At 46.0% G+C, this 23,973-nt stretch overlaps 1 protein-coding gene across 3 annotated transcripts; it reads left to right on the forward strand.

Annotated features, from left to right (window-relative positions):
- Nucleotides 1-1,003: 1,003 nt before the first annotated feature.
- Znf217 (zinc finger protein 217) lies at nucleotides 1,004-23,663 on the forward strand. Of its 3 annotated transcripts, none has more exons than XM_027946353.2 (6): nucleotides 1,004-1,153; nucleotides 11,980-13,755; nucleotides 17,615-17,731; nucleotides 18,400-19,941; nucleotides 21,426-21,560; nucleotides 23,450-23,663. In XM_027946353.2, the coding sequence occupies exons 2-5, from the start codon at nucleotides 12,357-12,359 to the stop codon at nucleotides 21,533-21,535; spliced, it is 3,168 nt and encodes a 1,055-aa protein (XP_027802154.2). In that variant the 5' UTR covers nucleotides 1,004-1,153; nucleotides 11,980-12,356; the 3' UTR covers nucleotides 21,536-21,560; nucleotides 23,450-23,663. The 3 variants fall into 3 exon arrangements, with proteins under 3 accessions (XP_027802154.2, XP_071465086.1, XP_071465085.1); XM_071608984.1 differs by lacking the exon at nucleotides 1,004-1,153 and adding an exon at nucleotides 1,402-1,472; XM_071608985.1 differs by lacking the exon at nucleotides 17,615-17,731.
- The last annotated feature ends 310 nt before the right edge of the window (nucleotides 23,664-23,973 follow it).

A 23,973-nucleotide genomic window follows, 5' to 3' on the forward strand; every position in this document is an offset into this window, starting at 1 on the left:
TGTAGCGACTTGCATAGATCCATTTCACATTTGCATTCATTTGCATTTTGGAGCAGAAAAATTAGTCGATGTGATCGTTTCATCCATGGTTCCTCCTTGGGGCTTGGTTGAGATAGGGGGATATCTCAGACCTTTGGAATCATAACCTTTTCCTGTCTTTTCTTTCTTTCATCCTTTCTTCTTGTAAGCAAGGAAGAAAACAGTTGGGAAAAGATTTAAATAATTTGGTGCAGAAAAGAGGAGGAATGGCTAGTTTTTTGTGTTTGTTTTTGTCCCCACTTTTAGTCTAGTTTCATCCACAGGATTTCTATCAAACCTAATAGCTTCTTGGAATTTAGGCCAAATTTAGAAATCTGAAATAAGGGCAACGCAAGCCCAGCTTCTTAGGAAAAAAAAAAAGATCACAATTAGCTTTATGAAGATTCTAATTTAAAGAAAAATAATTAATCATCTTATCTCATTTTCCTTCCTCATACTTGAAGGGTATTTGAAAAAGTGCTTTCCGTACATAAGTATCTTCCAACGTACCCAAAACCATTGTATAGGGTTTTTGTAATTCTGGATGACCCAAGAGTTCAGCTACCAGCCCCTCCCCTCTCTTGGGCGCACCTTGCAAGGGAGGGGGGAGGCTGCGAGGCGAGGGTAGGTTGTGCGCCTGCGCACTACCATCGCGGCCCCCTCCCCGAGTACCTGTCACTGGAACCGCCGGGGCGCGGGCCGGCCACGTTAGGCCGGATGGCGGGAGGAGGAGGCGGGGGCGGCAGCAAGGCGCGCGCGTGCGCCAGAGACTCTGGGCAAGAACAGGGTGTGCGCGTGCTCGTCCGCGCGCCCGCGCCCGGAGGCGGGGTCCGCGACGGTGGGCGGGGCAGGGGCGCGCCTGCGCAGATCACGTGGACCGCGGGGCGGGGAGGAGGCGTGGCCGGGCGGCCGGTGGAGGCCGGAGGCGGGGCGTCCCGAGCGGCGGGGCCGGGGGAGGGCGCAACAGCTGCTCCGAGCACTTTCTGACCCAACAGTCCCCCAGCGCCGGACGCGCCGCGCCCGGCGGCTCTAGGGACCCCCGCGCCTGCACTGTCCCCGCGCGGACGAGTAGGGGGCGCCCGCGCCTTTGCCCCCGTGCGCACCCCGCCCCGCTCACCTTAGCCCCGCGCCCGAGGTGAGCCCGGCCCCCAAATCCTCCGGCGGGGGCGGTGGCGGTGGGGGTGGGGAGCGCTCTTTTTCGGGGGAGGGTCTTCCCGGCGCCAGGCTGAGGCGTCCGAGGGGATGGCTTCGCCCCTCAGCCTCGGGCCCCCGTCTCTTTTGGGGGGCCGGGTGCGGGCGCGGGACCGGGAGGTGTCCGCACAAAAGGCCGAGCGAACTCGCGTCGCCTGCTCCTCCCCGCCCTCCGCCCGCTCCTCCCCATTCAAACCTCGCCGGCTCGCGGTGTCAGAGCAGCCGGCCGCCGTGAGCGAGGGAGGGCCGAGCCCCGGCCGCAGGTAAAGGGCGACCCGGCCCCGGCCCGGCTCTTAGGGGCGCCCCTCCCTGGGCGGGCGGCGCGCTCCCGCGCCCGGCCGCCGCGCTCCTCCTTGTGCCCTCCAGGGCCGGGCGGGGGTCCCCGTTTTCGCTGCCGGGGCGGGGGCCGCGGCTGCGAGGGCCGCGGTGGGGCTCTACGAAAAGTTGGTGCCCGCGGGCAGGTCTCCCGCTCGCCGCCCGGGCCACGGGGCGCGCGGAGGGGCGGGCGCGGGGTCTCCGCGGTGGCCGGGGGGCCCGGCAAGTTGGAAACAGCCAAAACAATGCGTCCTAACAAGCGTCCCCCGCAGACAATGGCCTGGCCGTCCACACCGGCCGGCGGGGGGCGCGTCCACGGGGGCCGCGGGGGGCGGGCCTCGCCGCGGACCCCAGCCCTCGCCCGCTCAGTCCCCCTCGGGGCGCCCCGAGTCAGTCCCGGGAGCCCCGGGTCGCCTGCCCATCCCCGAGCCCGCGGCGCACAGGGCTGCGTTTCCAGGATGTGTGTGATAAGGTGGTTTGGCTTTTTTCCTTTTAAAGATTTTTCCAAAAACTTCTGGTGCCCCATAAACTCTTAAAGAACGTCTTTGCAACTCTGGATTCCAGTGGGGGAACCTAGAGCCAGCGGGAGGCAGAGCCGGGAACTCTAAAGGGCTGGGAGGACTGAAGTGTTAGCCCGAGTGTTTCTTCTCTTTAAAGGGAAGTTTCTGCGGCAGGCGCTGGGTGGTGGGACGCCGGGTTTCCGATGCAGAGCTCTCTGCACTCTTTTGGCCCCAAACACGAGCGCACGCGACGGGGAGCGGGGCGCCGCTGAGCCGGGGCTGCAGCCGGGCTGCCTGGGCGGTCCGCCCGAGGGCGCAGGCGGCGCCGGTCCCGGACCCACACTTTAGGATTGGGGCAGGGCCACCGAGGACGGGAAGCCGCATTCTTGGGCGGGTGGGGTGGGTGGGGGTGGGGAGAGCCGGCTTTCCTCAAGGTTCGGTTACAGGAGCCTGGGAAGCCACCGTGGCCCCTCCTGGGACCCCAGTGGCCTGTCCGCACTGGAGCCGCAGAAACCCTCCCCCTCGTTTCTCCCCAGGAAAAGGGTAGTCCTTTCCAGGGTTAGGGTTTCAATGTGTTGTTCTTGAGCCTCGATTTATCTTTCTGAATCAGCCTATAGGGCTTGAAGCCTTGGACATTCCTAAACACGGATTAAATAAGTGGCGGTTGCCGAGGTCCGGGGGCCTATTCAGGGTCGTGCTATTGACCACCGTGTGTACTAGCCACAGCGTAGCTGGTTTCCTAGTTTGGTAGATGGTTTGGAACCATTAAGCTGTGTCTTTCAAGAAGCCTAGGTCTGATTTAGTTCAGGTTGATTCAATTATGTCTTCATCGCTTTTGAGTTGGTTGAATGACTTGACATGAGATTAAGCCCAACAAAAGAAGAGGCAGGGTAACAACAGCTGCCATCCAGGCCTGGCGACTTAGGTAGGGGTCTGGGGGCCTTCCACCTTCTCTTTGTATGTCTCAGGAAGTACATTAGAGTTCTTATTTTACTGTACTTTCCTCCTGAAGTGGATGGACTTCTTTGATAAGACTTAAAATGCTAAATTTTGTAATACTTTGAGGCTGAGTAATAGATCTAGAGTTTCTAAAAAAGGCTTTATGTGTCTGTAGTGACAAGTGCAGCGTAATAACCTAATTGCTTTTCGTCTGAAAAATACAAGTCAAACCACTAGTTTGTGCTTGCTTAGTTAATGTGCTAAGAACTTTTAAGGTGTGTCCTTAGTGGTAGATGACTTTTTCCTTCTGAGAAGTCATGTTTATTTTAGATACTGTTTTGTTCAGTGTTCTGGAGACTGTAGTAGTATTTTGGGTCTTTTTTTTTTTAAATCATGTTTTAGTTGAAGTCACCCCCTTCCCCCCTCCCATTTCTGCCAGTTTTAATTGGTTATGTAAGTGGTAAATTCAAGTGGCAATGACTTACTTAAAAATTCAGTTGTCAGTAGTTATAAGATTTATAATTTATTTGGATTGTAGAATAGGGTTAATAATCTGGTGGTTTGGAATTTTACTTGATGTGGGGAGGAAGGCCAGTCCTTTCGAATTGTACGTCTATTTGCATACCGGAGGAGGAAGTGGAGGGAAAGATTATGACTTATTGGTGAAGGACACATACTTTTTTTTTTTTTTTAGTGTCTACAGCTTCTTTTAATCCTTTTATCTTCAGGACACCTTCCTACCACTTTGCAGTTTGACCTTTGCTGTAAATAACAAGTGAGATGGAAGTTGAGCAGTTGTCCTGGGTTCATATTATTCCCTTTCACTTCTTACTTAAAAAAGGAAGTAAGACACCACTCAGAAAAAATCTGTAGAAACAAATTCCTCCCCTCACCCTTAAGAATCTATTTTGATAATAGCACAGTTTTCCCCCCCAGGTGGTAGGGAGGAGGGGGAGTGAAAGTTCTGACTTTGGCTGCCTGTCTTTAAGGTGGGGAGATTTGCATTGTCTTTGTAATCCTCCATTTTTGGCAGTGAAACTTGAGGGAGGAAGGGAGCCCCTAATCCCCTTCCAGTGGACTTGTTTTAGAGGAAATCTGAAAATAAGACTTAATCATCAAGTCACTTACAAACTGATGAAATAATTAAGGAATACGTGGTCTGGCCATGACTAAGTCTGCCTCCTTATTGTAGATAAAATGCTAATCACTTTTTTCTTTTTTAACAAAGTTTATTATGAAATGGTATGTTTTTGCCACAGCAGGGTTGCCATTTCCCAACCCTGGAGCACTCTTAATTCTGAGATGCTTGATTAGAGCCTTGGGGGTCCCAGAAGATGTGATGTTTTTCCACTTTATCAAATTGCATTCTTTTCTCACAGTTGCCACAAACATGATATTGGTTGATAAGAACTTTTTGAGTAGTTTTAATGACCCTTGACTGCCTAAAACATACTGCTTTAAAACAGGATCTACTTTTATTTGACACTCTTATGAAAATAAATGGGGCTTTTTTTTTTTTTAATTTCATAAGCTTTGTTTCCATTTGCTCAAAAAAAAAAAAAATCGTCTTGTATGGTTGTGCCTCGTGTGCCAGTGTGGCCTGTGTTGTGGGTTTCAAGGTTGCTGGGTATGATTTGTTAAGTGGTTCTTTCCTCACTTCCCATTTCAGTTTAATCCCTCGGCAGTGTGTTTAATAAATGAATTGAAAAGGTAAAGCTGAAGTGCTTTGCTGGGGCTCTGCCTTCGAGCCTTACAATTATAAGTAGGAATGAGAAACATGACATGTGTAGGTGGAGGGGTATGCTGATAAACTAAAATAAATGTAATGATTTTAAGTTAAATCATTACAATTGGAATATTAGAATAGTTCTCAAATTACTGGAGTATTAAAAAATAAAAACCTGGAAGGTATGTACAGAACAGCTACCAAAATTGAAGAAATTCCAGTCATTGAATATTTAAATTTTATCGGGAAGTGCTTAGTTACAGCTTGTAAATTAAGCTTGTGACAATAGAGGAGTCTTCATTCTCGGGCCCCTTATCTCCAGATTTGGGGGGGAGGGGAGCTAACTGGTTTAAATGCACATGGGAGAAAGAACATATTACACAAAGACAGCAGGAAATTTCTTAAATAGGGGTGGGAAACCTGATTATTGAATGTTACTTAATGGCCCCATTTTGGGGGCAGGAATAAATACTTTTCTGAAATGGGCCTTTTCAGAGTAAGGTGATCTGGATTATTGTTCTCCAGGCGGTGATATAGTTTGGACAAATTTGCAGTGGTATGTGGGGCAAAGGTTTTTGAGTTTAGACCAAGAGGGCAGATAGCAATCTGACTTTAAGGAAGTAGAAGAACCAGGGACCATTCTTTCCTAAAATCTGCAGCTCATGCCGAGCACACTCAATTCTACACATCTCTTCTCCAAGTAAAGAGGGGGAAGCCCCTGTTAGCCAGCTGCCACCACAGATCACTCTTTTATATTTAACGTTGGAGTGCTCCTTTTTAAAGGACTTACATTTGAACATTTGTTGACCCGACTGTTCTAACATCCCCATTACTTCCTGCCCAGAGTATCAACATAACCGAGTTACTGGAAATTTGGGGCCAGTTTGGTAATTTTATGATAAAGTTGAGAAATAAAATTACTAAACCTGAAAAGACAGCTGAGTAAGTTGTCTGAGAGAATGAATTTAATTCCCTGGCTTTTGTTCTTAAGCCTGACCAGTTGTTTTTGACCCACACTACCCCAAAGTCAGGCTGGTTCCTAATGGGCTTGAGTAGTGTTCTTGTGTTGGTGTTCATTACTTTGTAGTCTGCCAACTTTTCAAATTGAAGATGTAGTTAAATGGATGGTAATTTTAGATTCCAGATGGGTTTTGTCCTTGAACCAATTAGGAGTATTTTTTTTTTAACCTTTTTACTTGTACTAAATCAGGATAACTTAAAAATACCATTATACCAGAAATGTTTTTTTCCTCTTTTTTGGGGGGGTGGTAATTTATAAAATTTTTCTTCAGTTTCATTTATTTATCTTTTGAATAGTGATTAGGTTATTGAAAGGAGACTGTTTTTTTGCCTTAGATTGGAAGGCAAACAAGTAACTTACAAGAACCAGACATGATTTTAATAGTCAACAGAAGATGGGGGAATATTCAGACATTGCTAAAGAAGGCTCTCAGGACCCAGGCATTGCCTTTGCTTCTATTGATCCTGAAGTTAGTTCAGTTGGGTCTAATTTGGATGTGATGGTTGGCCTTGTGGGAAGAGTGGTCTTGTGTGTGTATGATGCAGTGTGACAGGTATCATACTTTGTGACATACAGTTACTTGTGAGTGTAGGTACATGTAAGTGTTTTCTTTGTAGAGTTTTAACAGGCAAAGATAGGACAGTTTATTTTTTAAATTGCTGATATTTCCCCCACCCCCTCCCCTGGGGTGTGGTTAGACCTGCCAAATCTTTTCAAAATATTTAGGGCAATACTAGTTAAGTACAAGTAATAGAAGAAATTCACTGATAACTTTGCTTAATTAAAAATTAAAAAAAATTAATTTCCCTTATGGCTTTTCAGATCAAGATGGAGTTTTTGAAAGCCAGTTTATAGATCACAGTATCTACTACTATTGATAATTTGAAACTAAAACTAATACGTGGTGCTTTAAGTTGTTAAGATCCTTTTAGCAGACCTTACCTGATTTGGGCTGAATTAGGCCATTTCTAGTTATGATCAAATATATATGTGTATATATATATATATATTTATATATAGATAGATAGATAGATAGATAGATATAGATATAGATATACACACACATATATTTGGCATTTCGTTTTCTTATCCTGTTTAGGCCTGAGTATTTGTATGTAATTTTGAAACAATGAGATAGTGTCCCAGGTTCTGCCTTTGATCATTCTTTTGCCTGTGATGGTTTGGGTTGTAATGCTGAATTTAAACTTTGGATATTTTAATCTTTCTTAACTCAAGCCTTTTTCCACACACACACACACACACACACACAAAAAATAAAATAAAATAAAGTGGGCTGACTGTTTAGCTTGTGGATGTGACCTTGATGATTTCCTTGATACTGTTGAAGGATTTAAATTTCCAGGTGTTGGTTGGTATTGTAGATACTATGTAGTTTTCTTCATTTGTAGGATTAAGAAAAATAATATGTGTAAAACATAAAGGAAAAACTTAAAGAAAAGCTTCCAAGTTCCTAACCAGAGTTTGGAGTTACATTTATAGTTTTGAGGACAGAGATGATGGGTCAGAGAGTAGACTTTAAGTTGACTGATTCAATAACCATTTATTTGGACACTTTACTAACTTGGGAAAAAGTAGATTTGTATGAATACTGCAAATTACTTGACTATAGGTAGAATTTTTGTGTGTTTTTGACAATTTTTGAGGATTTGCAATACCTCACTGCTATGTCCTGTGGTGGCTAACTAACTGCCCCTTGTCCAGGATGGTGGGATAAGCTGTTCAGAGGAGCAATGAGGGGCTTGTCTCAAGGCATCTCCAGCCACAGACATTGCCAGGAGGAAGGCAGATGCCCCTGATTGAACACACATTGTGGTGCTTTTCATTGAGAAATGTGTAATGTTTGCTAATTTTAAGATCTACAGGTAGTTAGACACAAATAACTATCTAATTATTAGTTACTTAAAAGAACAGATTTATTTCATGCAGCTATACTTAGGTGGTTCTTACTGAGTTTCAAAGATTATGTTGTGGTACATTAAAAAAAAAAAGTTCCTACTTAAGTGATCACAGTGTAAGTTGAACCTTCCTTTTCCTTCAGGAAGGAATAGCCACTTGCCTTAGGTGCCTTAGGGTACAAATTATTTGCACAAGATGCAAAGGTGCACCCCTGTATTTAGAGCGACCCAGGAGGCTGAGGCAGGAGGATCCCAAATTCAAGGCCAGTCTCAGCAATTTAGTGAGACCTATCAAAAAATGAGAATGGCTGGGGATGCAGCTCAGTGGTGAAGCATCCCAGTAAATCACGAGTAAATCACCCCTCCACCTTTTCTTTCTTTCTTTTTTTTTTTTGCAAAAGTCTCTTATTTTTAATAAGTTTGGTGTGTTGAGAATGTGTACTTCGCTGCCCACTAGAAGTATGTGGGTGGTGGTGTTGAATCAGGGTTAGAATGTCCTCTTTCTTCCTCCATTTGTTCTGAAAGACAGTTTGTCAGCAGCACTGCACACTGTTGTTACACACTAATTACAATGATTAATTTTCTGTTGGGTAAGTTTTGATGTTATTTAACTCTTTGTTATCACAACCACTTTAAAGATTTTGGTTTTAAGTTATGGACACCTGGGTTTGGATTATTTGGTGCTTTAGTGTTGAAGAATTCTGTGGTATCTCAGAGCCAGGGCCTTTGCTTGCAGAGGTTTCCGTGGCATGCCCAGTGGATTTGTTTTGGTGGGTTGCGTGAGAAGAGGGTGTAAATTCAAGTGAGGCATTTTTGTTTTTTTTGGTGGGGTTGGAACAGAACCCAGGGTTTCATGCAGGCTAAACAAGGGCTCTAGCACTGAACTACACCTCTGCCCCCAAACTGAGGCAGTTTTCTTTGTGCTAGTCAACCTTATGTGTGATCAAAAATGATTCCTGCTTTCAGTTATTCCAGTCTTGAGACTGCAGAGGTGTATTAGACAGCAGTCTTAGGTAGCCATGTGGAAGTTTGGATGACCATTCACATTATTAATTTTATTTTTTGGTATTGGGGATTGAACCCAGGGTGCTTGAGCACTCCTCCAGTCCTTTTTATTTTTCATTTTGAAACAGGGCCTCATTAAGTTGCTGAGGCTGGCTCGAACTTGGGATCCTCCTTCCTCTGTCTCCCAAGTCACTAGGGTTACAGGCTTGAGCCACCAGGCCTGGCCACTCATGCTAATTTTAATGTCAAATGGTTATGGTTGATGGCTGTGGCCAGAGGTGTGCACCTCGCTTCTTTGCTGTCTGGTTGTGCAGGTGTGTTTTGAGGGACCAACTCTGTGTTGGCACCAGGGCATCGGGAACAAGCCAGTGGGGCTTTGCTATCTTAGGGTCTTACTTTAAGAAGCAGGCCAACAGGATGTTTTTAATTATTTTTGTCTTTTTTAATCTTAAAATCGTATATGTATTTATATATATATTTGTCCAAACAGGATGATTTTATAGTACTGGAGATTGAATCCAGTGACACTCCGCTACTGAACTGCATTTGCAGTCTTTTAATTTTTATTTCTTTTTTTTGGGTTGGGGGGAAGGCACTGGGAATGGAACCCAAGGGTGCTTTACCACTGAGCTACATCCCCAGCTCTTCTTATTTATTTAATTTTATGTGGTGCTGAGGATTGAACCCAGTGCCTCACATGTGCCAGGCAGGTGGTCTACCATTGAGCTACAGCCCCAGATCCAGCCCTTCTTATTTTTTATGTGAGATGGGGTCTTGCTAAGTTGCCCAGGCTGACCTCATATTTGGAATCCTCATGTCTCAGCCTTCTCAGTAGTTGTGATCCAACGTCACCAGATCCAACTCCTGACAGGATGGTTTTAGGTACGGTGGAAAGGTTTGGAGGGTGTAGTCTTTACTGAGGAGCAGGGGCTGTGCTGGAAAAAGGCGGGAGCAAGCCTTGATGGTGACTTCAAGGTCCTCTGGTGCCAGGAGAGCTGCGCACAGTTTGTGGCCATCAGAACCTGCCCTGGAAGCTTCCTCTGGGACCCACCCACGTCTCCATCTCTCCACCTAGTGAGACTGGAGCTCTTTCCTTCCACCCTTTCCAGCTCTGCCTCCTTTTCAGGCCTTCACTCTCGCGAAGTGTCTTGAAGGTCCTGTCCTACAGAGCTGTGCTGACCTCTGTGGGCCCCAGACATTTGAAAATTTCACAGATAAAAATGGTGCCAAACCTTCTTTCCAAGATGTTATTTACAGTAATTGAGTTGTGCTGGTACCCTGGATGGAAAAAGGGATATACCCACATCAAATTTCTCATCTAGTAGTAGATTGATTGTAAGGCTGCGGTCTTTTTTGGAAAAGGTATTATAGATAGGTGGAGTTCTCCTAAATTTTTAAATTTAAAGGGATTGGCAAAAGAACCCAAACTTAAAAAAATTATTTTTGGGATACTGAGGGTCAAATCCAGGGCCTGGTGCTTGCTCTGTAGGTGCCACTGAGCTGCACCCCAAGCCCAGCCAAAGTTCCTTTAAAGAATAGTCGATGTCTGATACAGGATGACTTTGATTTTGCCAAGTAAGGACACTAGTAGTAATAAAACACTCCACTACTTGCTTGGCACTTTCATTTTTTGAAAATGGGTATTTTAGCCCTTAAGAGGAGGAAAGACCTCAAATAAGTGACAATGTATTCAAATTGAAATCACTCCTGTGGCTTTCTGTAGAACTCGCTGCATTGTGTATTTCTCCTCTAGTTTTTGGCTGGTGAAAACAGTGCTGTCAGGGTGTGATCATCTCTTTCTTAGAATCTGCAGCTCAGTTCTTCAGTTAAAATACTGCTTGGACCTTGGCCTCCAATGAATTCTGTGGAGTAAGTTGTCAGCCCCACAGTGGAACATCACAACATCTCGAGTCACAGAGCCATGGAGTATTCTTCTGTGAGCCACTCTCTCCCCCAACCATAGACCTTGGGAGCTCTAAGAGCCGTCCTGCAGTGTAACCCACCAGGTTCAACAGAGGCAGAAAGACAGGTCTGTGGTGGTGACAGCCTTAAGCCAGGCTAGAACTCAGGAGCCTGCCGGGTTCTTTTAGGTCACACAGGAAGGTAACCAGCTTCCATTGTGATTGCAACAAAGAACAGAAAGAAATTAAGATAAAACACTGGTATTCTTTCTCCACCCTCATCTCTGGTCTGGAGTCCTCTGTAGGAAAGAAGCTGTAGTTGATTCAAAACCAAAGATAAGGGGTTGAGGGTGAAGAGGAGGAAGAGACCTGGGCAGCTGAGGGAGGTGGTGAGTTTTTGTTTTGTATTGACTGTGGTGGGAGCAGTTTGTGTGTCTTTGTTTTCTTGGTAGGAATACTCAGCTGAAGTTTTAAAGTAAAAGGGACTATTTAGAAACAAGTCCTCTGGGTGCCCTAAGAGTGGAGAGTACTGGCTTTAGAGACTAATTCTCTTCCAAGAGTGAAAATTAGCCTCCAAATCAGAGTCTGCACAGCTTTAAAAAAAGTAATCCTTTTCCACCTGGCCAACCTGTAATGAGCAAGAGGGGTTAAAAACCGGGAGGGTCTATTTTCCGATGGAAGAGTAAGCGGGTTGGAATGGGCATTAGTGAGATGTGCAGGTGCAGCCGGCAGGCGGCTTTGTGCCTTGCCTTACTTGTTGTTTGGACTGGGAAGCCCGCCTGGTGCTCCTTGAGGGCACAGAGTGGTTGAGAGCAACCTGGGATGCTGACAGCGGGTTGGGGGTTAGAATATCCAGTGAACCCCAGTTCATCAAAGAACTGTTGGCCAAGAAGAGCGAGTGTTCTGAGGTGTTCTGTCTCTGCAGTGAGGACTAGAGGAAATGTTCCTGTGTTGTATGCTTATGTTTTTGATCTGTGTCACCTTGGAGCCTTCCTTTGAACGTATCTTGTTCTTGCTGGTAATTTGGTTGTGTAAGGCAGTCTTGGGGATTGGCTTTTAAGATTTTTACCCGAAGTGGTTCAGTTTTGTCATCTGATTTTTCATGACCTCTTAATAGTTTTCAGATTTGTGGAAGTTGTGGCTAGGGTACCTGTGTGCGTCTTAGTGACATTTAAAATAGATTCAGCTGAATTTAACAATTTCTGCCCTAAAACTTGACCTTTTAGATTGAGATGAGTGAAGCCTTTCAGAGCTCTTGGCCGTGTGACATATACAAGTGTGCTGGCTGGGGAAGTGCTGGGGGCAGCTTAACTAGCATGTTGAACAGGATGCGGGAGTGAGTTTAAGGGAGGCAGTTGCATTAGGTCCCATCTCTGCCTTGTGGAGGAACTGTGTCATCTGCCTGTCCTTCAAGTGCAGCTAATTGCTTCTGTTTACTTCCCTTTAGGTTTTGGAAATCCCTTGTCTCCATATTGCTGGCATCAACTTCGTGCTCAGTGGCAGGGCTCACTCAATGGAGACCAGGAGGACTAACGCTTGGTGCTGATTTGTGTCTGGATCACGGCATCAGGCAATCTGTGCCTTGTTTGTGCAAAGAGCCAGTGACACTCTGTCACTGCACTTCCTACAAACTTCTGAAGATAAGAAGGTGGAGGAGTATACAATTTGATTTGAACTTTACAGTACATATTTGCTCTAGTTTTGAAGCCCAGAGCTGCTGGAGGTGTGAGTGACAAGTCTTGAAAGTGGCCTTATTCCAACTCCAGAAATTCCCCAGCTGAACTTTGAGTCTTCTGTGTACACAGTCCTAGCACATCAGGGAACATGCCAACTCAATCCCTGCTAGTGTACATGGATGGACCAGAAGTCATCAGCAGCGCTCTTGGCACCCAGGGGGAGGTGGGTGATGCCTTGTCAATTAAAGGGACCACTGCTGTACCTTTCAGAGCTTCACAAGAAAAAAATATCATCCAGATAGAAGGATTTATGCCCTTGGACTGCATGTTTTGCAGTCAGACCTTCACACATGCAGAAGACCTTAACAAACACGTCTTGATGCAGCACCGGCCTACCCTCTGTGAGCCAGCAGTTCTGCGTGTGGAAGCTGAGTATCTCAGTCCTTTGGATAAAAGTCAGGTGCGAACAGAACCACCAAAGGACACGAGCTGCAAAGAAAATGAAGAATTCAGCTGTGAAGTATGTGGACAGACATTTAGAGTTGCTTTTGATGTTGAGATCCACATGAAGAAACACAAGGACTCTTTCACTTACGGGTGCAACATGTGTGGGAGAAGATTCAAGGAGCCGTGGTTCCTTAAAAATCACATGCGGACGCACAATGGCAAGTCGGGTGCCAGGAACAAACTGCAGCAAGGCCTGGAGAGTCCTGTCACCATCAATGAAGTTGTCCAGGTACACGTGGCCGGGAGCATCTCATCTCCTTACAAGATCTGTATGGTTTGTGGCTTCCTATTTCCAAATAAAGAAAATCTAATTGAGCACAGTAAGGTACACACCAAAGAAACTGCTTCCGGTACCAGCAGTACACAGACCGACTCTCGGCAAGAGGGAATGCAGGAGGGAACGCCGTCTCCGCGGGAGGAGTTTCTGCAGTTCTTGAACTTAATGCCCAGATCTCACCCTGAGTCTGGGAGCAGGCCCATGAGGTGCATACCTCAGCTGGATCCCTTCACCACCTACCAGGCGTGGCAGCTGGCCACCAAAGGGAAGGTCGCCATCGCCCAGGAAGAAGTGAAGGAGTCCGGGCAGGAGGGAAGCACCGACAATGACGACTCGTGTTCCGAAAAAGAAGAACTTGGAGAAATTTGGAGTGGGAGTAAATCGGAAGGTTCTGGAAAGTCTAAAACAAGTAAAAACAGTTGCACAGGGCTCTCGCAAGACAAAGAGAAGCCCAGACACACCAATGGTGAGGTGCCCTCCGCGGACGCGGACCCCAAGGTGTGTGGCAACAAAGAGAAGCCCACACACTGCTCTGAGTGTGGCCGGGCCTTCAGGACCTACCACCAGCTGGTCCTGCACTCGCGCGTGCACAAGCGGGACAGGAGGGCGGACGCTGAGTCGCCCACCATGGCCGTGGATGGAAGGCAGCCTGGGACGTGCTCCCCAGACCTCACCACTGCTCTGGATGATGGTGGGGCTGTGGACCGAGAAGGTGGCTCTGAAGACGGGTCTGAGGATGGGCTCCCTGAAGGGCTGCATTTGGGTAAGCTGCTCCGTGTGTCCTGGAGAACACTGGCCGGGAGGGCTCCAAGCGGGGTTCCTCTTCTAGGCCTTGTTGGTGCCACCGTGCGTCACTTCACCTGGCGGGCCCTCCCTCTCATTTCTATAATAACAGAGGTGAGTTAAAGGCCTGCCAGGGTTTCTCCTTGCTCTGTAAATTCTGTCCACAGCGGACACCCGTTTTCTTCTACCTTGTGCCTCAGGCTCAGCGGTGGCTATTGGTGGGGGTGATCTTGCCCCCAGTCAGTTGACATCTGGCAGTGTCTGGAGATTTTTCTGATTGTCTCAGCTGTGCAGGGTGCAGTGTGTGCTGGCACCCTGTGGGTGGAGCCTAGGGATGCTGCTGGACATCCTGCAGCGCACAGAATGGCCCTATACTAGAGTGATGTGGCCTGGAACGTCATCACCCAGTTTGGGAGCCCTAGCCATCACTGGGGTTTTCTGGCATTCCTACTTTGTTGGTAAACCAACTGGATCTGTCACCTCCCAGTTCTGTTGTCTCTACTCCAGTGCGTGTCTAGTGGTCACAATGCCCTGGGACGCCTGTCAGCCAGAGCCAGGAGGCGACTGCTGGGAGAGGCATTGGTACTTCTGATGACCCTCTCCTGTGCGTAGGGAGGCTAGGGTCTGTGAATAGGTCTCTCAGGAACTCAGGTGGTTGGTCTGCAAAGTCAGAGACAGGGAGTGTGAACACCTGAAAGGGAGGTGTGTGTGCAATGTGAAGGTGTGTGGAATGTGTGTGTATATAGTATGCATGTTATATCTATCTATAGATATAAACATAAGTGTTTTTAAAATTAGGCATTGGGGATGGAATCCAGGGGTACTCTACCACTGAGCTACATTCCCAGCCCTTTTTATTTTGAGACAGTGTCTTGCTAAGTTGCCAAGGCTGCCCTCAAACTTGTGATCCTGTCTCAGCCTCTCAAGTGGCTGGATTTATAGGCGGGTGGCACTGTGCCTGGCTCACACCAAAGAGAATTTTAAGAAATCTCACTGTTGAGTAAACTCAGCGTGTCAGTGGCATTTATAGAAGCAGAAACCAGCGCCAAGGCCTAGCTTATATCTTGTTTCCTATCCTAGTGGGTGGCATCTATGGCGCGAGAAGTCCACCCATGTCCAGTCTTGCATCCCATTCTCATGTCACCTGGAGTTTCAGATCTTCTTAAATTTTTCGGGGATGGGTTACTGAAGATTGAACCCTGGGGGTGCTCTGCCACTGAGCTACATCCCTAGACCTTTGTATTTTTTATTTTGAGACAGTCTGGCTAATTGGCTGAGGCTGGCCTTGAATTTTCAATCCTCCTGACTTAGCCTCCTGAGTCACTGGGAATACAGGCGTGCGTCACCTGGCCTGGCTTAATATTTGTTTGAGTAAAGGATTCTGCTGCTTAAAACATTTGTAAAACATCCAATGTGTAGGATGTGTAATCGACAAGTGAATAAGGAGAAACGACATCATTTACAAACCAGTGGTCTTGGTTAGAACAGATGCCTTCTTCTCCTTTCCATGAAATTGTATTCTCAAAGGCACAGTGCGGTAGACTCTTCCCCATTTAATTTTTTTTTTTTAAGTTGTCAATGGACCTTTTTCTGATTAACTTATTTATATGCAGTGCTGAGGATTAGACCCAAGGCCTCACACATGCCAGGCAAGCACTCTACCACTGAGCCACAACTTCAATTCCCCTGCCACCCATTTTTAATCCAGTGCCCATTCTCCTCTGGTTAAGTGATAAATCAACCCAAGGGCTGTAGTTTTCCTATTGGCTATATAATGTACAGAGCCTTCTGGGACACAGGGAGCCCAGCACACACCATATTACAATCTTCAGTTCCAGACATCTAGAGAAAATAGGACGGTCCCTTCATGACATCATAGAAAAGGTTTTGACCATAGGCTTCTCATCAGCTGAGTGATCTCCTGGTGTCAGTGCTGGGAGATGCCCTGTGCCCTGGGAGAAAGGGAAGGGCCAGTCACTAGTAGGTAGAGTGGAAAAACTGAACTAGGTCCTCCAGGTGGAGACAGGACCCAGCCACAGGTGGCAGCGCCATAGCTTGGCTTGAGTGTGTTGTGCCACTGCGTAGTTTATGGCCTATTGTTGTTGCTTAACTTTTCTTTGTTCCCATTACCCTGTTTGCAGAGTTTGTTCCTCTACCCTTGTCTTCAGCTCCCATGGGTAATTGCAACAGCCCTCTGTAAAAAGTTTACTCTGCTTTAAACAGCAGCACTGTGAAGTGTGATGCTAAAAGGCAGAAGAAGCCAGGCAAATGTGGGAACTTCGCATCCTTTGTTCTAAAATAAAGACCTTTATGATGCAACATACCATAAGTCCTGTTGCAGAGCTGGAACTAGGAAATATACAAGTTCAAACCCAGCTAGAAACTCAGCTAGTTGGATGTGGTTTTAAGAAAAAGCTGGTGTTCCGTATTTAGGGAATAGATTTTCCTAAATCGATGTGATTATATGGCTTTCTACTCCAGGCTGATCTTACTGTATTATCAACCTGACTTTCTTTAGGTTTAAGAAAGCAAAGTCAATGATTAATTTTTAAAAGTCTTCCTGGTGCCTCTTTTCAGGTCAGGGGTTGTCTGTCTTGTAGGTGGAGACACTGTCCTAGATGGGACTCCAGGTGTAGGGTAGTGGAGATTGTATTGTCCTGCCTTCTTACATGAAGATTCACCAGGGTCTGTGAGTCTGAATTAGTTGGCTATAAGCAATCTTGAATGCAAAATGGAGGAGGACACTAAATTGGAAATAGCAGTTTCAGATGGCAAATGGCCAGTTTAGTTAATGCTGTTTTTTACTTTTTTTTTTTGAAAAATTTTTTATTTGGGCTGAGTTTGGAACCCAGTGCCTCATCATGTTAGGGAAACTCAGCCACTGAGCTCTGCCTCCAGCCCTAATTATGCCAAATTTTAAGACATGACCAAAATTTATTTGAGTCATTAATATTGTAATGTGTGTAATATGATCTGCCACAGGGAGTATTTATTTAGAATTAAAATATTCAGGTGGAGGATGTTTTAACTCTTGCACATCCAGCTGTCTGGAGGGAGGGCTGGTGTGCTTGCAGCTCATCAATCATCCTGTACTTAGAATCCCTGAGGATTCATGTGCATAGGATACACTGATTGTAAAGACTGAAGTTCAAAAGTTAGCACCTTGTCATTTGGGAACAGATTTTGACATATCTAACAGATTTTAGATACAGTCTGCCCATGTGAATTCTTGTGGTCAATATTCTCGGTTTTCTAAAACTTCTGCTAAATTTTGACAGACTTTCTCAGGAGTTTGCCCAATACCAAGCTTTCTTTGCTGGTGAAGATTAGGTTGTGCTTGCTGCCATCTAGTGGTAATTTGTTTAATCTTAAGCACTTTTCTTTCTGTGGTTGGGAGAATTGATGATTTATATTGACTCAATCCTAAGTTCTAAAGAAGGTGGTCACCCCTGCCAGGGGGTTCAGGCACTGGGAGTGCTAGCCAGGTCCTATGCCTTCCCTGTGGAGGGAGTGGAATGCCACCTGTGCAGCCGAGTGCATTACGCTTAACTTTGTGATTAAGGCAGAGAACCGAATCTTGAGCACTCTGCTATCCCCCAGTCAAAGTAGTGCACTCTGCTATCCCCCAAAACAAAGCAGACGCCACAAAGCTTCAGAACCTCAAATAACTCCACAGCAGCATTTGGTGTGTTTTTAGCCTTTTTGTTTCTATTCCTGAACTAATAGAATAATTCTTTCATGCCTTTCAAAAATGTTTATATCAAATATATTCAAGTCAACTGCCTGATCCATGTGCTTCAGCTGTCTTCTTACATCAATATTTTTGTTTCTGCTTTAAGATAAAAATGATGATGGAGGAAAAGTAAAGCATCTTGCATCCTCGAGAGAGTGTAGTTATTGTGGAAAGTTTTTCCGTTCAAATTATTACCTCAATATTCATCTCAGAACGCATACAGGTAAAGGACTTTGTTTTCTAACGCATGTATTAGCTAAAAGAATTGTGATGCACTTCTGTTTTTGTGTTAGAGCCTTGGAATAGTTTTGGGAATAAATGTGCAGCGTGCCGATTGCAGCTGTCATTTTTATTCTTTTACTATCATGGTAACTTGAACAGTTGTTCCTCTTTTGAAGTTGGTTTATTTAGTTTACTACTACTGAATCCTGTCTTATTTAAAACTCATTTTAAATGCCCCAATTTTCTGTTTTAAAGATGTTTTTAAGATTTAGAATAAAATGAGCAACCGTTCAGTAGTCTTAGATTTGGGAAGCCTTGATAACAGTGGCGGAGGAGGCAGTGTGGACTTGAATCTCACCCACTTGCCTGCTGAGCAGTCTTCCTTGTGCCCCCTCTTCTTGACTGGAAGAGGGTGTTAATCATAATCATATCCATAGGGCTATGGTGAAGATAAGTTAACAGCAAGCTTTCAACTAGATGGTAAAGATATGCATTTACTTTTTAGTTTTCAGTGTAGTGTAAGGGTGATAAAACAGGTCCTGAGAAATCCCAGCTAAGATTAGTAGGTTCATCAGGGAAAGAACCCACGACCAGTTTGATAGATTCTTCCAGTCTCTAAAGTTCAGTTTTGACATTTCTCATAACTTATTGTGGCACTTCTCTTTTTAGGTGAAAAACCATACAAATGTGAATTCTGTGACTATGCTGCAGCCCAGAAGACATCTCTGAGGTATCACTTGGAGAGACACCACAAGGATAAGCAGGTGGAGGTTGCCGCAGAAGCCAAGAGTGAGGGTAAAAGTCAGGAGACCCAAGATATACAATTAGCCGCTGACGGTTCACAGACCAAAAATTTGAAGAGATTGTTTGATGGTGCCAAAGATGCTAAAGGTAGCCCACCTGCAAAGCAACTTAAGGAGACGCCTGTCTTTCAGAACGTTCTGGGCAGCGTTGTCCTCTCACCAGCACAAAAAGATACTCAGGATTTCAATAAAAATGCAGCTGATGACGGCGCTGATCGAGTGAGCAGAAATCCTGCCCCTGCTCACATGGACATGTTAAAAAAGAGACCAGCGCTTGAACCTCAGGCAGATCACCTCGTCTGTAAGTCGGAGGTGGCCATGGCGCCCCCCACGGAAGGCATCGCAGCCCCGGCGGTGGCAGTGGGCCACAGGGACAAGAAGGCGGAGAGCACAGCGGAGGGCAAGTACCAGACAAGTGTGGACTGTCAGGAGAAACCTTTAAATTTGTCCCTTGGGGCTCTTCACAGTTGCCCAGCAATTTCTCTGAGTAAGAGTCTGATCCCCAGCATCACCTGCCCGTTTTGTACCTTCAAGACGTTTTACCCGGAGGTGCTGATGATGCACCAGCGGCTGGAGCACAAGTACAACCCCGACATCCACAAGAACTGCAGGAGCAGGTCCCTGCTGCGGAGCCGGCGCACCGGCTGCCCGCCCGCGCTGCTGGGGAAGGACGTGCCGCCGCTGGCCAGTCTGCACAAGCCCAAGCCGCGGCCGGCCGTCCAGGCGCAAGCGCAGCCCAAGGCACTGCCCCCCGAGAAGGCCCGCAAGGCCCCGGCGGCCGCCGGGCTGGACCCCGGCACCCCAGCGCCAAGCAACCTCAAGTCGCAGAGGCCGCAGCAGGGCGGCGGGGGCCAGGGCCAGGGCGCCGCTCGACCGCCGCAGCCCGAGATGTTCTCCAAGCCCAGCGTTTCCCCGGCTCCGGAGAAGATGAGGAGACCCGAGAGCAAGTCGAAACCCCTCGCAGCGGCCGCCCCCCCGCAGCCTGCCCTCGGCAGCAGCAACGGCTTGGCCGCGGTCGACCACCCCGCGAAGACGGAAGGCCCGTGGGCTCCGCAGGGCAGGGACTACTTCTGCAGCCGCAGCGCCAGCAGCTCAGTGGCGGACTTCGGGGAGCCCCTCCCCAAGAGACTCAAGTCCAGTGCGGCCGCGCTGGACGCAGAGCAGCCGGCGTCCAATTGCAGAAGGGGCTACGACGTGCCCAAGTACCACGTGGTCAGGAGCATCACCTCGCTGTTGGCGCAGGAGTGCGTGTGCCCTCCGCCCGTGCTGCCGCCCAAGCCCAGGTTCCTGAGCGCCGGGGAGGCGGACGCACCGGGTGTGCTGACCGTGCAGAAGCCCTATGGCGCCGCGGGACCGCTGTACGCCTGCGCGCCCGCCGGGCATCCGGCTGCCGGCCCTGCGCTGGAAGGTACTGCGGCCGCGCCCCTCGGGTTCACCCAGGCCTGGGTGGGGGGATAGCTAGCCTTGGTCCCGCGCAGGGGCCAGAAAGGCCTTAGGGATGTAGACAGAGACCTTAGGCTTGGCAGAGGTTTGTGATCCTCCAAAGCGGAACTCTCCAGGATTAAATCTCACTCCCGAGATATTAATAGCACTTTAAGTTTTCTCCTTGTGGAATACATCCTGAAAACAACGGCCGAGAGCCACTGGTCCAATCCTTTCCTTCCTTCCACGTGCCGTTTAAGCCCATCCCTTCATCAGATAGCCCCTTTTCTCCTGTGCACCCAGCCTGCCCAGGGATTTGGGGGAGTACTTCCTACCTTCCCAGGATAATCCATGCAGGCCTGCCACCTTCCTTTACACATAGCTGGCAGGGGGCCTCAGTAAGTACCGTAGGAGGCCCTTTGTCCTGTCAGGAGAGAAGCGAGGGAACTTCTGGCCCTCTTTCTCAGGTTCTGATGTTAGGAAGTCTAGAACTGTACTGCCTGTCCAGTGTTGTTGTTATTTTTTGTGGTGCTGGGGATTGAACCCAGGGCCTGTGCATCCCACTTGCCTGTGCAAGCACTCTACCAACTGAGCTCTGTCCCCAGCCCCTGTATTTGTTATCAAGTGGATTATAAAGAATTATTTTCCCTTATGTGTACATAGTAATCTTATATTATTTTGGAGTTTGCCCATGGAAGTGTCTTCTCCTGGCATCCTTGTATAGAGTGTGTGGCACATACCCAGCATGTGGAAAGGTAGGTAGAGCATCCCAGGTGTCCTGCCTGGTGAGCTTGATTGAGCTGGGTATGGTCCTGCTGGCTTCAAGCCATGCTGGTTTTGTATTGTCCCAGAGAGACAAGTCCCTTTCAAACCTTTTAGTTCCTGTTAGTTTCAGATTAAGGATTCTACGTGGTGACAACAGTCTATCAAGGATAACTTGATATGCCGATTGTTCTGGTAGGGTTAGCGAATTAAAAAACAATTGCTTTCACACACTCCAGTGGTTTTTATTGAAGTTCTGATGAAATAGTAATTTTTGCTGCCTTTTGATTAAAAGTGTCCACTTTCTCCACTCCCACAGTGTTTAGAATGGACGTATATCAAAATGTCCTGATGAGAAAAGTCAGGTCCTCTTCTGAATAGGCTTTTTATTTCTTTCTCTTCTATAGTCTTGGCTCATGATGCATATAGATTTAAAATACATTATGGTGCCGTTGTCCTTTGGTTAGTAAAAATTCTTACTAATGATAACCTGGCAGGTAGATTTTTAGTAATTTGAAGTTTTGTGCTAATGTTCTCAAACAATTCACTGTAACTGAGCAAACAAGTACATGGTTTCTGGTGTTGTGGCATAAAGCAATCAGATTATCAGTGGTAGGAATTTTGAAAATCAACTAACAGCCCATATGAATCTTACCCAGTTGTTTGAACTTGACCCTAAATGCCCCTTTACACTTTCTGTCCAACCAGGAAAAAGGCCTGTGTCGTACCAACACTTATCCAGCAGCATGCTGCAAAAGAGGAACTACGAGAATTTCATTGGGAATGCACATTATCGACCAAATGACAAAAAAACTTGATTTCCTATTTTTTTGGGGAAGAAAGGTGAGTGTGTTTTACATTAAATGTAATGTGTTGATTTTACTTAATTGAAAATAAATCAATCTAGTTTGCCCAATATTTCAAAATAAATTTGCTTTTAATTTTTTTTTTTTTTTTTTTTAGGTGTTTTAAAATTCAGGTGACAGTGCTCAGGGTTTTGGATATTAATGGGGACAATAGTAAAACAATCATCATGTCCCCTGAGTTTCCTAAGCATTTACTTTGGGATGGCATTGAATGAAGTGATCAGTAGTCATTTAATCCTTGTTACAGCAGGGGGCAGCAAACTGGCTCTTCATCAAGACTTTTGTAAATAAAGCTTTATTGGAATACAGCTGTGCATTTGTTTACTGACTCTTCATGGCTGCTTTTCTGCTCCAGCAGAAAAGTTAGGTAGCTGTGACAGACTGCACAGCCTGCAGGCAGAAAATAAAGTGTGTGCTGCAGGGTTAGGAGGTGCTGTTGTATACCTCAGTGACAAGGTGACTGAGACTGGGATTACGAAACTTGCCCAAGGTCCCCCTCGCCCATATGTGTCTGGAAGTCTGGTTTTTGTCTAGGTGCGCATGAATCCAAGCTTGTGCCCAATGTTTTAGTTGAGGAGCTTATTCAAAGCCGCCTCAGGGGCTGGGATTGTGGCTTAGCGGTAGATCGCTTGTCTAGCACTTGTGAGGTCCTAGGTTCGATCCTCAGCACCACATAAAAATAAACAAAATAAGGGTATTGTGTCCAACTACTTGTAAAAAAAATATATATATATTATATATATATATATATACACACACACACACACACACACATATATATATATATATATATATATATATATATATATATATATAATATGTATATAATATAGCCTTCTCAAATCCTTATCTGTTGGGAAAAGGCTTTAGGATCGGAACAAACAAGTTTATTTTGATGTTGGGTTTGTATGCCAAAGTATGCCGAGTGTAGAGTAGCTCCGTAAGAGTCCAGTATCATGGTTATTTCACGTTAACTTGTTCATTTGGGATTTAGACAGGGCAGGATATCTGTGTAAGGATGATTTCCCTAGGGTTGCTTTAATACTCCCAGGTGAATAACAAGACCGGGGTCCCTGGACAGATTTCGTTCCCACTCAGGTACTTGTTCCATAAAGTCCTCACCATTACTCCTGGAGCAGTCTCTCACCTGGTGCCTCCTAGACACCAGGATACAAACAGGAGAAGGTGCTTAGGATCCAGGGCAGAGCTTCTCCAGCGACACAGAAACGAGATTCTCCCAGGGCCACACCAGCCTTATGTAGTTGTGTTCTTAAGTGAGGTGGCATGGGCAGAAGGTGTGGGAATTGATGTCATTGCAGGAGACCAGGCTGAGTCCAGGTGACATGAGCAGGCAGATCAGGGGACTGATTAAAGAGCTTGTGTTCTGTGAACTAGCTTAGCTCACTGGGGGGACACCTTTGCTCATCCCCTGGCCCATGGCCTGGAGTATCAGTGGTACCTTGATAGACACTTGCTGAGAGGCTTATAAAATGCTTTATGCCCCCTTTTTCACAGAGGGGAGATTATTCTAAATTACATTTTGTTTGTTAAATATTCCTAGACCCATCCCTATACTTTTCTTTCTTACTGTGTAAGCTTCTAGTTTCTTATGGGAGGTATTGACCTTTGCCAGACTTGATGTATTTGGTACTAAGTGTTAATTCTTCCTTGAATTATCTCTTAAGTAGTGCAGCTTTATCTATATAGTCTCCTGATACTTGTTGCAGAATTTGAACTTTAAATGGAACACATTGCATTTCTAGATTCCATTTGTTTATTTGTTTAATATACTTAAAAAAATCTTTTAACTGTTGATTTTTTTTTTTTTTTAATCTTAATCAGCTGTAACTTTTTTCCCCCCTGTAGGTCTTGCTGGAAATAAGTTTGTACTCTCCGTGAAATAAATTTTAGTTCATCTTTGAGAAGGCGAGTGGTGAAAGCTACTGAAATAAGCTGTGATTGTACTGTACATAGAACATGTAAAGAACATGTGAGGAACACTACAGTTTGTAAAGTTGTTCTGTTAACTTTTGTACCAAATAGCAATAAAAACTAGTTGGAACAGTTGAGCTGTACCCAATGGGGACTGGAAATCTCTATTTTGTCCCTGAATAATATTTTTTTTAGAATTGACCAAATAAGTGGGAGTTTTTGCATACTTGAGCGCTGCTGAAAAGAAATCATTTGGGGTTGGGAGGGTGGGGTGGAGGAAAATATATAATGCTTGCACCTCAGGTAAACTCTGTAAATATCTATGTTGTAAACTGCTTGTTTAAATACTGTGTGTTCCTTTTCTCTAGTTGAGCTCAACACATGGAGCAGTTTCTGCTGTTTGTGCTCATTTAAAATGTATGTTTTAAAAAAAAAATTCTCAATGACTTGTATTATGT

The sequence above is a fragment of the Marmota flaviventris genome, chromosome 2 (genome assembly GCF_047511675.1).
Source record: "Marmota flaviventris isolate mMarFla1 chromosome 2, mMarFla1.hap1, whole genome shotgun sequence".
Taxonomy (NCBI): domain Eukaryota; kingdom Metazoa; phylum Chordata; class Mammalia; order Rodentia; family Sciuridae; genus Marmota; species Marmota flaviventris.